The 13,498-nt window shown below is 63.5% G+C and overlaps 2 protein-coding genes across 2 annotated transcripts in view; one reads left to right on the forward strand and one right to left on the reverse strand.

Moving 5' to 3' along the window:
* Positions 1–13,435, forward strand: part of USP43 (ubiquitin specific peptidase 43) — a 29,926-nt gene extending 16,491 nt beyond the window's left edge. Inside the window, exons 2-15 of the mRNA XM_027691826.1 lie at positions 63–203; positions 3,243–3,340; positions 4,849–4,941; positions 6,017–6,152; positions 6,230–6,353; positions 7,080–7,242; positions 7,366–7,477; positions 8,307–8,410; positions 8,823–8,900; positions 8,985–9,114; positions 9,276–9,624; positions 10,333–10,482; positions 11,840–11,950; positions 12,023–13,435. Coding sequence (XP_027547627.1) covers positions 63–203; positions 3,243–3,340; positions 4,849–4,941; positions 6,017–6,152; positions 6,230–6,353; positions 7,080–7,242; positions 7,366–7,477; positions 8,307–8,410; positions 8,823–8,900; positions 8,985–9,114; positions 9,276–9,624; positions 10,333–10,482; positions 11,840–11,950; positions 12,023–12,489 — 2,256 coding nt within the window. The 3' untranslated portion in view covers positions 12,490–13,435. The remainder of the gene's footprint in view (positions 1–62; positions 204–3,242; positions 3,341–4,848; positions 4,942–6,016; positions 6,153–6,229; positions 6,354–7,079; positions 7,243–7,365; positions 7,478–8,306; positions 8,411–8,822; positions 8,901–8,984; positions 9,115–9,275; positions 9,625–10,332; positions 10,483–11,839; positions 11,951–12,022) is intronic.
* ARHGAP44 (Rho GTPase activating protein 44) overlaps positions 12,576–13,498 on the reverse strand; it is a 38,154-nt gene continuing 37,231 nt past the window's right edge. The window contains exon 22 of the mRNA XM_027691827.1: positions 12,576–12,702. Within this exon, the coding sequence (XP_027547628.1) occupies positions 12,576–12,702 (127 nt within the window). The remainder of the gene's footprint in view (positions 12,703–13,498) is intronic.

Consider the following 13,498-nt stretch of genomic DNA (forward strand, 5'->3'; position numbering starts at 1 on the left):
CTGTTCATTAGTGCCCAGCAGTGTGGTCTGTGGCTCACCCCTGCCCTGCCCATCTCTTGCAGAACATTGTCTCCAAGCACAGCTCACAGTTCCGGGGCAATGCGCAGCACGACGCCCTCGAGTTCCTGCTCTGGCTGCTGGACCGCATGCATGAGGATCTGGGGGCTGCCTCCCCTGCCCAGCAGACCCGCAGCCCCCAGGAGGTGGGTAACCCCACTGGGGTGGCTGCACACCCTGGCTCAGGGGGAAGGTGTTTGGGCCAGGTCTGGGAGCAGGGAAGCCGGAATGTCCTGGGAGGCAGTGGGACTGGAGCTGGCCCCCACCCCGGTGTGGATGGGGATATGGATGATGTGGTTTGGTCGATGTGTGGGTGGAAGGATGGTGGGATCTGGGTGCTGGAGGGGTGGGCAGGGGGCTGGAGTGCTGGGAGAGTGTGGGGGTGTCAGCAGGAGCATCCCAGTTCTGGTGGGCATCCTGGTTCTTGGGGCTGCTTGGTGAGGAGGAGACCCAGCCCCCCCAGCCCTCCCTGCCTCCAGCTAAGCCCACTGTAATTACAGCTCGGCAGCTTTGCTGCTGGCAAAATGAGTAATTAAGTCTCCTTCGATCCATCTGTGCTCAGGCATTGCCCTGGCCCTGGCCCTCCCTGCTTCCTGCCCGCTCCTTCCCTGTTCCCTCCCTCCCTGCCGGGTGCTGCCCGTTGCAGTGAATGGATTTGTACTGTTGGCAATTGCCACGTCAGCTCAGCTCAGCAGAGTGCTGTCCCCACTCTGGGGGTGACTCCCAGCTCCACAATGTGCTGTCCCCACTCTGGGGGTGACTCCCAGCTCCACAATGTGCTGTCCCCACTTTGAGGGTGATGCCCATCTTGGGCACAGGGAGCCTGGGACCAGCTTCCTCCTGCTTGGGGTGTCATGGCTGTGCCCAAGGGTGCAGGTCAGGGTCCCCATGGGCAGCCCCTGCCCAGCCTCCAGCCTGGTGTGGGCACAGCTCTGTCCCACAGGAGAGGGCTCAGCTGCAGTGCCCATCTCTAGGGCCTTGGGCTGGGGCAGCCCTGTGGCTCCCAGCCCTGCTTGGCCAGGGTCCTGCAGCCATCCCTGCACTGAGCTGGGCTGTCCTCAGCCCTGCCACCTTTCCCGTGAGTTGTTTGGATACCCCAGGCTCTCTGGGAGAGCCTGGCAGCTCCTGTTGCTCACGTTAAATGTGAGGTGCCCACGTGTGCCATGGGCTGTGATGTGACACCAGCAGTGCCCTCGGCTGCCCATGCAATGCCCGGGGCACCTGCCTGGCTGTGGGGATGGGGCCCTTTGTGTGTCCTTCAGCATCCGTGGTTTTGTTTGGCATTCCCCAGTCTTGGGGGATGCCACCTGAGTGGCCTGTGTCCCTGGGGAGGGGGTGCCCAGCAGGGGTGATGGGAGCCTGGATAAATGGCGTGGAAGTGTCTGGATGGAGGTGGGCACACACGTGTCTGTCCTGGTGTTGGGGAGGAGCAGGGTGTGTGCACATACCCACAGATGGGGATGGGGAGACAATTTGCTCCTGGTCAAGCCCACCCTGAGGCTCAGGGGCTGGGGAGCTCAGCTGTTGGGCAGAAAGTGAGGAGATCAGAGCTGGGCATGCTGGAGGGTTGGGAATACCCTCCTGGCCCATGAGGTGTGTGCTGTGGCACCCAGTGGGCTGTGGGGCCACTGTGGTGGAGACCAAGGCTTGGCTGCTGGGAGGGCTGGAGGAGGAGGTGTCCCCTTGGGTTTTGGGGGTTCTGGGGGCTGTGTAGGGCACAGACATGGTCCAGGCCCACTCTCATCCACACCAGATGGACCCCAGCCCTGCACAGATCTTAAGGACGTGTCAGGCTCAGCAGGACCTGGTGCCAGCAGATGGCATGAGGAAAATCCACTTCCTGGCCAAATACCTCATTGATTTTCAATCTTTCTCATCGCGACACCAGAAACTCACTGTCTTACCCCAAAACAGCCCAGTCCCTTCCCAAGCCACCAACAGTCCTTTCTGCAGCATCTCTTCTGTCACTGGGCTCCGGGGGTGAAGTCAGTGGCTCCTGTCCTTGATGTGGGGCTCCTGGTGGTTGGCAGGGCAGGGGGCAGGCAGGGGGTGTCACCTAACCAGGCAGGTTTGGCTGTGTAACACAGTCACATCCCAGTGTCCTTATTCCCTGTGGAGTGGAGCAGAAGACTGTGCTCTTCTCGGTGTCCCTGGGGCACATCTCAGCTGTCAGAGGGGCGCTGTGCCCACCGCCTGCACCCGCACGGACCCACAAGAGCCCCGTGCTGGGGCAGAGTCGGGGTGGCAGGTGCTGTGCCAGGAGCCCTGCCCGGGCTCAGCGTGCCGGGTGCTGTGCCTGGGCTTGATGTGGCAGGTGCCACGCTGGGTGCTGTGCCTGGGCTTGCTGCTGGGGAAACACGCAGCAGCAGCAGGGCTGGTTTCTGGGTGCCCGCAGCCCACGCCGGCCCACCTGCCCGGGAGGGCATCGCGCCAGCCCGGCCCTTGCTGAGCTCCCTGGTCTGGGGATTTGCCTGTGGTTAATTGGCACCCAGCCATGTCCCCCCCTCCCCGGGCGGGTGCATGCCCAGGAATGTGCACACCTGCTCCAGGAGCTCATCTCTTATGGAGATACACATGGACATAAACACAGACACACGGACCTGCTGCAGCGTCCCACACCTCACCCCCCGTGCCCCAGCTCCCAGCGCCCATGGGCACGTTTCCTGGGTGGGGTGGGCACCTCCCTGCTGCCCGGGGGTGTGCCCATGGGCACTGGGGCTCCTTGGGGGGGATGTTACAGAGGACCAGCTTTCCCCCACCCCCGAGCTTTTCCCCTGCTGGGGTGCTGCTATGGCTCACCCAGGATTTCCCTCCTGGAGCTTTTCAACCGGGCTTGAATGCATTCCCAGCTCCAGTTCCTCAGTGTCCAGGAGCTCTGGACACTGGGGCTGCTTTGGGTGGCCCTTGGGGGTCCACCACTGCAGACCCTTCGTTAACCCTTTGTGCCCTGTGCTGCTGGTGGATGGGATGTACCCCAAAGATTCCCCAGGAGAAGGTGGACAGGCAGCCTGGAAGGCACAGCAATGCCAGGCAGGCAGGTGCCAGGATCACTTTGGCATCACCTCCAGCCCATCCTTGTGCCATGGGGACACCAAAACCGGCCTTGGTTCACTAGGACATGTCCCCAGAGTGGGTGAGGGGTCACCCTGGCACCTCACTCACTCACTTGTCTCTTGTCCCCCCAGCCTGGCAAGGACAGTGGCAGTGCCAGCAGGTCCCCGCCAGCTGCCCAGCACCCCCGGGGGCAGAGCTTCGTGCAGAGCCATTTCCAGGCACAGTACAGGTGAGTGGAGGGCTGGATCCTGCCCCACTGGGGCTTCACCCTCCTGTGAGCCCTGTGAGGGAAGGGATGAGACAGGGAGGTGTTCCATCCATCCATCCATCCATTCATCCCATCATCCCACCCAGCCTAGGCACTGGAGCTGCTTCTCCCGTGGGCAGAAAGTGTCCAAGGCCAGGTTGGACAGGGCTTGGAGCAACCTGGTCTAGTGAAAGGTGTCCCTGCAGGGGGGGCAGATGGAATGGTCTTTGAAGGTCCCTCCCAACCCGAACCATTCTGTGATTCTGTCCCAGGGCTCGGGGTTGGGGTTTTCCCAAGCCTGTCCCAGCAGTCCAGCATAACCATGTCCCTGCGTGGGACATCCCACATGTTCATCTCTCTGAGACTCACAGGATGCTTGGAGGGCCAGCATGTGGCCACCCTGTGCCCATGCCATGGCAGTGCAGGCGTGAGGGGATGCATCTGGCATCACAAGCCCTTCCTCCTCTCTCAATTAATCCTTTGGCCTATATATGAAAAAGAGGCACTTTAATTATCCACCCTTCCCTGTGCCAGAGCCGTCTGTGTGCAAAGGGATTTATTAATTTGTGTGGCTGCTTCCCGGGGAGCTCAGTGGCTCTTCAAGGTGACAAATAACAAGCATTCAGGATTTTGATTTGGGTTTTTAATTTATTTTCACCCTATTTGTTGAATATAAAGGCAGGAGAAAAAGAAAAAAGTAATAAAAAAAACACAATTAAAAAGAAATCGGTGGTGGGGTGACGGTTGGCATTAAAGGTTCACTTAAGCCAGTCTCCAGTGGGAGATGGGATGGTCCCTGCTGGTAAGGGGACCTGCTCCCCCACAGTGGCCCTGTGACCCCCCAGCAGAGCAGATGAGTTCTCACTGTCCCCAGGGCTCCCCTGGAGCTGGTGGTTGTTCCAGGCAGGGCTTGGGTGAGCAGAGCTGGTGGTCCCAGGGCTGTGGTGACACCCTGGGGCTTGTCACAGGCAGATGTCCTGCTGCCCATCCCTGCTCCTCCCTGCAGCCCAGCCACAGCCCTGCTTATCAGCAGGGCTCCTGTTCCCTCCCAGCACCCCAAGGCGTTGTCCCTGCTTAACCCAGGCCATCTGGGGTCAACTCAAAGCCCCCAGGAGCCAGAAGCCACCCCGGACTCTGCCAGCCCTTGGGAGAGGGAGCAGGATGTGGGGGAATTTTGTGGCTACATACATGAGAGCGGGAGATCCCCCAGCCCTGGCATTTCTCTCTGACTTCTCTAGCAGCAGTTGCTGTGGGTGCCCTCGTTAGGTTTCAGAGTGAGCAGCCCATGGGGTTGGGCAGGCAGGTACAGGCTGTGCTGCCTCACCCTGGCAGGAGGTTCAGGCCAATCTGGTGTGATACTGGGACCACCCGAGCTCTGTGGGATGCGGTACCCAGGGTGTAGAAGCAGTGACAGGGTGCTGCAGCCCCAGGCTGGGGACTCTGGGGGGGCCATGCCTGCTCTGGTGATGCTCCCCATCCATGTTTCACAGGTCCTCCCTGACGTGCCCTCACTGCCTGAAGCAAAGCAACACCTTCGACCCCTTCCTGTGCATCTCCCTGCCCATCCCCCTGCGCCAGACCAGGTGAGCCCAACCCCCCCCTCCCCAGTCATGGTAAAACGAGAGGCACATCCACCACCCAGCACGGTGTCAGCTCCAACCTGAGTCATTTGCATGGTTTGGGGCAAATAATTGATGTGGGAGTTGGGGGCAGCACTGGGGATGGACAACAGCAACCCACTGCAGGACCTGTGTCCATGGGGTGCTTGCCAGCCCAGAGCTGGAGCTGCTGTGCAGGTGGGTCACAGAATCACAGCACCAAAGAATCACAGAATGAACTACGTTGGAAAAGACCTCTGAGATCATCCAGTCCAACCCATGACCCAACACCACCTTGTCACCCAGACCATGGCACTGATGCCACATCCAGGCTCTGCTTAAACACCTCCAGGGATGGGGACTGCACCCCCTCCCTGGGCAGCCCATTCCAAGGGCTGATCCCTCTCTCTGGGAAGAACTTCTTCCCAAGGTCCAACCTAAACCTGCCCTGGTGCAGCTCAAGGCTGTGCCCTCTTGTCCTACTGCTGGTTCCTGGGAGCAGAGCCCGACTCCCCCCGGCTCCCCCCTCCTGTCAGGGAGTTGTAGAGAGTGAGAAGGTCTCCCCTGAGCCTCCTCCTGTCCAGGCTGAGCCCCCCCAGCTCCCTCAGCTGCTCCTCACAGCACTTGTGCTCCAGACCCTTCCCCAGCCTCGTTGCCCTTCTCTGGACCTGCTCCAACCCCTCCATGTCCTTCTTGAACTGAGGGGCCCAGAGCTGGACACAACACGAGGTGAGGCCTCAGCAGTGCCCAGTCCAGGGGCAGAATCCCTGCCCTGCTCCTGCTGCCACACTGCTCCTGATCCAGACCAGGATCCATTGGCCTTCTTGGCCACCTGGGCACCCCTGGCTCTGGTTCAGTTTCCTATCAGTACCCCCAGGTCCCTCTCTGCCTGGCCCTGTTCCCCCACCTGTCCCCATCCTATGGTGCTGCAGGGGGTTGTTGTGGCCAAAGTGCTCATTGTGAGCAGTGTCGGGTCTCAGCACAGCGCACAGTGTCCCATGGCTGAGGTGTGTCAGTGTGTCCCTGTGGTGTCCACAGTGTGTCCCTGTGGTGTCCCCAGGGCTCTCAACGTCACCCTGGTGCTGCAGTGTGAGCGCTGGCGCTTCGTGCGGGTGGGACTGGCCGTGCCACTGCTGGGCACCGTGGCCGACCTGCGGGAGATGGTGGCACGGGAGGGGTGCATCCCCCCGGAGCAGGTAACGGGGGGGGACACACGGGGTGGGGGGACACCCTCCTCTCAGGGATGCTGAGGGTGCTGGGTGCCATCCCACAGGTGATCCTGGCCGAGGTGTCCCCGCGGGGCTTCCTGCGCTCGCTGGGGGACAAGGAGGAGCTGGGAGCTGCCGGGGAGGGGGCTCCTCTCTACGCCTTCCAGCCACCCCCTGCCCGCCGCACAGGTACCACCCCTGTGCCCTGATTGGCTGCTGGCTGCAGGCCTGCGCTGCTCTGATTGGTTGGGAGTGGCTTGTGCCATGCTGGGATTGGAGCTGGGCTGGGAGGGGGGCAAGAGCGCCCCTGGGATTGGTGGGGAGGTGGATCCCCTCTTCTGGTATTGGTGGGGAGGTGGATCTGCTCTGCTGGGATTGGTGGGGAGGTGGATCCCCTCTGCTGGGATTGGTGGGGAGGTGGATCCGCTCTGCTGGGATTGGTGGGGAGGTGGATCCCCTCTGCTGGGATTGGTCAGAGGCAGCTGTGCTCCACTGGGGTTCGGGGAGACGGGATTGGTTGGAAATCTCTGCTGGGATTGGTTGGAAATGGATCCCTTTAGCTGTGGTTGGTGGGAGGCAGGTGTGCTCTGCTGTGATTGGTGGGGGCTGTGTCCTGTCTGCTGTGATCCGATGAGAGCCTTGTTTGCCCCCATCCCATGACTGGTTGGACGCGGGTGTGCTGTGCTGTGATTGGTGGTAGTTTCCCCCCCCCACCCATGACTGGTGGGAGGCAGGTGTGCTGTGCTGTGATTAGTGGGGGGCCAAGCCCCCGGACTGTGATTGGTGGAAAGCGCAGGGTGCAGGCAGCACTGCAGGCAGGGGAGCACAGGCAGGGATCCACCAAGGGCATTGCATCGCACCAATTAACTAATTAACTAACTAACGAGAACCCCTCCATGCCCCCGCCCTCCCCAGGGTGCCCCCGCAGCCTGCCCGCATCCCCTGGGGTGGCCCGGCCAGAGGGGCCGCGCCTGCCGCCCGCTGCCGCCCGCTCCTCCGACTGCCTGCACCGCGGGCAGGGCGGCCGCATCCTGCTGCTGCTCTGCAACACGGCGGGCATCGGCCCCCAGCTCGCCAGGTACCGTCACCTGCCCCCTGCCCGCGCCCCCGCCCTGCCCTCCCGCTGCAGGACGAGGTGCGAGGTGTCCCTCCCAAGCTGCCTGTGCCCCTCAGCCCGGTGTCCCCCACTGCCTGTCCCCAGGTTTGGGCCGCCTTTGGTGCTGAGGGAGGAGCGGGGCATCTCCTGGGAGCAGCTCCAGCAGAGCATCCTGGCCCAGCTGCGGGCGCTGCTGCGGGGAGAGGTGCGGGCACAGGTGAGCTGGGGGGGACACACTGCTGTGCCCTCCTGGGGCTGCTGGCACTGGCTACAGTGGTGACGGCAGGGATGGAGCCACATGTGGCTGTGGTGTCTCCTTGGCTGGCCCTGGTGGAGTTGTGGGTGGCCATGGTGTCTCCATGGGTGGCCATGGTGGAGCTTTGGGTGGCGATGGCAGCACCATCACTGTCTGTGGTGACACCCTCAGTGGCCATGGTAGAGCTGTGCTTGGCTGAAGGGTCACCGGGGCAGCCAATAGTGTCACCAGGGGTGGTTGTGGTGGCCCTGGAGTGGTTGTGCTGTTGGCACTGGTGGTCACTGTGGGTGGCCCTGCTGTCCATGTGGGTGGTCATATTTGCACCGCAGGCAGCCAGTGGTGTCACTATGGGTGACCACAGTGTCCCTGTGGGTGTCTGAGGTGGCCCTGGGGATTGTCTCATTGTCACTGCAGGTGGCCAGTGGTGTCACCATGGGTGGCTACAGCATCGCTGTGTGTGGCTGCAGTGCTGCCCAGCTCCCGCAGCAGAGCCACCCCAGCCCAGCTGCACTCCCCAGCACCCAGGTGCCATCATCCCATGGGCGCTGGTGTCTCTGTGCTGCCCCTTTGCCCCCCAGCTACCCCACAGCCAGTGGGGCAGGTCATCCTCCAGCCCCACATCCCTGACCCCACAGATGTCCCCTGCCAACCCAGCTCTGAGGACCAAAGAAATCCATTTTTTTGAGTGTTTTTGTGTCCCATGTCACAGAGCCTGGCTCCTGCCCGTGCTGCTGTAGGGCCAGGGGGCTTCTGTCCCCACGCAGCCCCATAGCCCCCTCTCCCCTCTCAGGGAACAGGAGCCCTTTTCCGCATCCGCCTGGCTGGGGGCTCGGTCCCCTGCATCTACCTGTCCCCGCAGGACCCCCGCCCTCTCTGCCACCCTGCCATTGACAGGTAAGGGCACTGCAGCGACGGGATTGTCCCCAGGATGTCCCCTCACTCCCTGGGGGTGGCCAGTGGCAACACCATGGATGGGTGCAGTGTTCCTGTGGGTGGCTATGGTGTCCCTGTGCGTGGCGGTGTTGTCACCGTGGGCGGCCAAAGGTGTCCCTGTGGCTTTCCAGTGTCACCATGGATGGCCAGTGGTGCCACCATGGATGGCCAGTGGTGCCACCATGCCACCATGGGTAGCCACAGTGGTGGTCATCCTGCTCCCCCAGCACCCTGTCCCCAGCCCAGTGTCCCCACTGTGGGTGGTGCACAGGGAGGTGGTGGCTGTCCCTGCCTGCCACCACAAGCGGGCAAGGAGGTGACCCCACAGGGACAGGGGGTTCTGGGGGGCATCTCACGTTGTCCTCCCCCCCAGAGCCCTGCAGCTGAGCGGGGCAGGTGGCCCCCCCCACGTGAAGCTGACGGTGGAGTGGGACATGAGCACCAAAGAGCGGTGAGTCCCTTGCCCCCAGGGTGGAGGGGACACCCCAACACTCAGGCCACCCTCCCTGACCGGAATCATGTCACCATCCCCCAGCCTTTTCGGCAACATCCAGGAGGAGGTGGTGCAGGACGCGGAGAGCGTGCGGCTGCAGCAGCAGGCACACCGGCAGCAGCACAGCTGCACGCTGGACGAGTGCTTCCAGCTCTACACCAAGGAGGAGCAGGTACGGGGCACCCCACACCCGTGTGGGCACCTGCTCCCTGCCCACACCTGCCAGAGCCACCACCGGGACCGAGCCCTGCCCGTGGCGCGGCGGCTGTCGGGGTGTAAGATGCCTTTGGAGGTGGCAGGGGGGTGTTGAGGATGGTGCCGTGGTGTCCCCAGCTGGCCCCGGACGACGCCTGGCGCTGCCCGCACTGCAAGGTGCCCCAGCAGGGCACGGTGAAGCTGAGCCTCTGGACGCTGCCCGACATCCTCATCATCCACCTCAAGCGCTTCCGCCAGGTGGCCGAGCACCGGCACAAACTCACCACGCTGGTGAGGTTCCCCCTGCGGGGGCTCGACATGGCCCCACACGTGGCACAGCGGGGCCAGCCCGGGGGGCAGCTGTTGGGGCGCTGGGCGCCCTGGCAGCCCCCCCTCCGCCTGCCCCCGGGCTGCCCCCGAGACTACCTCTACGACCTGTACGCTGTCTGCAACCACCACGGCAGCATGCAGGGCGGGCACTACACCGGTGAGCGGGGGCACTGCAGGGGGGGCAGCGGGGTGGGCATGGCGGGGGGAGCAAACTGCTGGGCAAAGTGTGGGGTTTGGGGGCGCCTCAAAGAGCGTGCTGTGGAGCACGGTATGGGGTTTAGGGGCATGGCTGGGGGTGCCGTGGGGAAGGGCAGGGGGCTGGGGGTGCCCTGCAGAGTTGTGGTATGGGGTTTGGGGGCCATGCAGGGTTGTGGTGTGGGGTTGGGGGCACTGCAGGGTTGTGGTGTGGGGTTTGGGGGCACTGAAGGGTTGTGGTGTGGGGTTTAAGGCCATGGAGTGGGGTTTGGGGGCACTGAAGGGTTGCGGTGTGGGGCATGGAGTGGGGTTTGGGGGCAATGTGGGGGTTGTACCATGGGGTACAGCATGAGGTTGGGGGCAGTGGAGAAGGGTGTGCCTTGGGCGTGGCAAGACGTTGTGGGGGGCACTGCATGGGGTTTGGAGGACATCACAGGAGGGTAGGCCATGAACCATGCCATGGGGTTTGGGGGCCATGGGGCAAGGCAGAGGGGAGCTGGGGTGCAGGGGACATAGAGGATGGCATTGCAGCCACCCCAGGGCAGGCACCCCAGCAGCGTCCTGCTCCCCCACCATGTCTCTGCTCCTGCTCCCCACTGCACCCTGGAGCTGGGGGGGACCCAGGGCAGAGCCCGCATCCCCCCTCACCCCGTGCTCCCCTCACCCCCAGCCTACTGCTGCAACGCCCTGGACGGGCGGTGGTACAGCTACGACGACAGCCGTGTGGAGGGGGTGCGAGAGGCGGAGGTGAGCACCCGCAGCGCCTACATCCTCTTCTACCAGCGCCGCCACGCCGGGTCCGCCGGCGGCTCCGGCAGGGGTGAGCACCCACCTCCCTGAGCCCTGTGTCCCGGCACCGCCCGGCACCGCGCCCCGGGACAGGGCACAGCCACGTGTGCACACACGGACACGCGGGGCACAGCCGTGTGTGCTGACACACACACACACACACACACACACTCACACAGAGACACACACATGGGCCACAGCCATGTGTGCTAACAGGAACATGTGCAGCATGACCAAAGACACACTGGCGCACACGGGGCTGGGCACGCACGGCACTGCCAAGCACACATGTGTGCAGACACGGCTGTGAGCACACCACGGCCTGGCTGAGGGCACTCGTGTGCACACAGGTATGTGCATGCACAGCAGAGCCAACTGCGTGTGCATTCAGCACACACACAGCAGGGCTCCATGCACATGTGTGCATGTGGACACGTGTGCACACCTGTGCATGGGCAACACACTGGGCACGCAGCATAGCCAAGGCTGCCCATGCACATGCATGTCATGCACACTGGCACGCTGGGTTGAGCACACACGGCACAGCCACGTGCACACCCTTGCACATGTGTGCACAATCAGGCAGGTATGAACAGCACAGCCAAGTGCACACAGGTTTACATGCACGTGCATGGACACACGGTCACACACAGTGCTGACATGTGCAGTGTCACTGGGGCACACACACGTGTGCTTGGAACCGTGGCCACACAGCACCCTGCACAGCACATGCACCACACATTTGTGCACATGCCTACGTGTGTGCACACACCCCACATGTGTGTGCACACACCCCTGCATATGTACACACACCCCCTACATGTGATCTACACGTGTGTGCACACCCACCTACATGTGAGACCTACATGTCTGTGCACACAGACCTACACCACCTGTACGTGTATGCACACACTCAGATGGCTGTGTGCACACCTGCACATATGTGTACACACACACCTATACATATGTGTACACACATACACGCAACCTACATGTGTGCACACATGTACATGACACCTACCTACATGTCTGTGCACACAGACCTACCTGCAACACCTGTACACGTCCATACACCCCTACACATGTGCACACACACACACACACATGTGCACACACATACATCTGCATGCCTGTGCACACACACCTACATGCCTGTGCACACACCTGCATGTGTGCACAAACCCCACACACATGTGCACACACCTACACACGTGTGCACACACATACATCTGCACGTATGTGCACACACACCCACATGCCCACGCAACGCCCCCCCAGCCGATGCTCCCCCCGCTCGCCACGCTGGGTGCCCCCGGGTGCCTCATTGTGGCCCGACGGGACCCCCCGCTCTGGCCCCCGGCCCAGCACCTCCCCCTCGCTCCCCGCAGGCTCCGCCGCCCCCCCGGGACACTGGCTGTTCCGCCTGGCCGGCACCGACCCCGGCACGGACCCCGGCACCGCCCCCGACCCCTCCGGCACCGCCGCCGCCCCGGAGAACGGTGAGGCTCAGCCCCCCAAGCCACCCCGCCCCCCGGACCTCCCGAGCCCCCCTGACCGTGGTTCCTCCGCAGGCGGGTTCGAGGAGCGACCCCCGGTGCGGGGTCTGCAGGGTCGCAGCCTCAGCGTGCGGATCGCGCCCGTCGGACACCCGGGGCAGGGGGAGCCGGGCCCCCCCCGCGGCCCCCGACGGCCCACCCGGCTCCGCCGAGCCGCCAGTGCCGAGGGGACCCCGCGCCGCCCCCCCCCGGGCCAGGGCAGCCCTGGGGTTGGGGTCCCGCCCCGGATCGTGCTGCCCGAGGGGGACGCGGGTGTCCCCCTGGGCCGGCGCCCTCCCGGCCCCCCGGCGCTGGGGCGGTCGCGAAGCTCGGCCAGCCTCCCCCCCCGGCCCGAGGGGGCTCTGCGCCGATCCGCCTCGCTGGGCAGGGGCGCGGGGGGGACACCCCTGTCTGCCCGGGGTCCCTCCGGGGCCACACTGCAGCGGGGCCGGCAGCCCCCCGGTCCTCTGCGCCCCGCGGCCGTGCCAGAGTCCAGCTTCTGAGCTGCAGATGGGGGTCATCGCCCCCCAGCACCCCAACAGGGGGTCCCGAACTAAACCGGGAGCTTCCGAACTGCGGGTGTCCCAGTTCAAGGGTGCCTGAGCCAGAGGATCTCAAACAAGGACTTCCATCCTGATCCAGGAACATCCCGACTCGGGGGCATCCCCCACCGGGGCATCCTGACCTGGGGGCCCCGGAACCAGGGCATCCCCAAGCTGGAGGCAGTCAGGTACCCCAGAGGTGGGTTATCCCAATCCAGAGGCATCACAAGCTGGGGACATCCCAAACTGGACTCTCACAAACCAGGGGCTCCTGAACTGGGGCATACAAAACTGGGACTACCCCAAACCAGAGGCTCCCAAATCAGGGCATCCCAGCCTGAGGGCTCCTGAGCCGGGGGGGAATCCCAAACCAGGGTATTCCGACCCAGAGGCTCCTAACCAGGGGGCCTCCTGAACCAGAGCCTTCCAAACAGGGAATCCTGACACGGGGGCTTCCAAATGGGGCACCTGGACCCAAGGCATTCCTGCCCAGGGCCATCCTGACCCAGAGGCATTCCAAACTGGGGCCATCCCCAGCTGGGGATTTCAGACCTGGGGACATCCCAAACTAGCGTCATTCCAAACCGGTGGCTCTGAATCCAGGGGTATCCCAGCACCGGGCCATCTCAAACCGGGGGTATTTCCCACTCACCCCCCCACGCCCCTTCCCCTGGAGCGGGCGGGCTGAGGCTCCCCGGCTCCGCCAGCTCGAGGGCACCAGAGTATTTATTGTACCAGGAGAGTTTTATTCAGAGACGCTTTTTGTTTTCTAAAAGGCGACTATTTTGGGGGGTGGGCGGGTCCCCCACACCACGGTTCTATGCAATACGCGATTCCTCCAGCCAGCTTTTGTACGCGGGGCTCCGCCCCACCGCCGGCGGTTTCTATTAAAGACACGTCAAACAAGCCCGGTGTCCGTGCCAGGGGACGTGTCCGAGGGGGAAAAGGGCTTTGTGTCCCACGGCAGGTG

The sequence above is a fragment of the Neopelma chrysocephalum genome, unplaced genomic scaffold (assembly GCF_003984885.1).
Source record: "Neopelma chrysocephalum unplaced genomic scaffold, ASM398488v2 Primary Assembly neopelma1_84, whole genome shotgun sequence".
Lineage (NCBI taxonomy): Eukaryota > Metazoa > Chordata > Aves > Passeriformes > Pipridae > Neopelma > Neopelma chrysocephalum.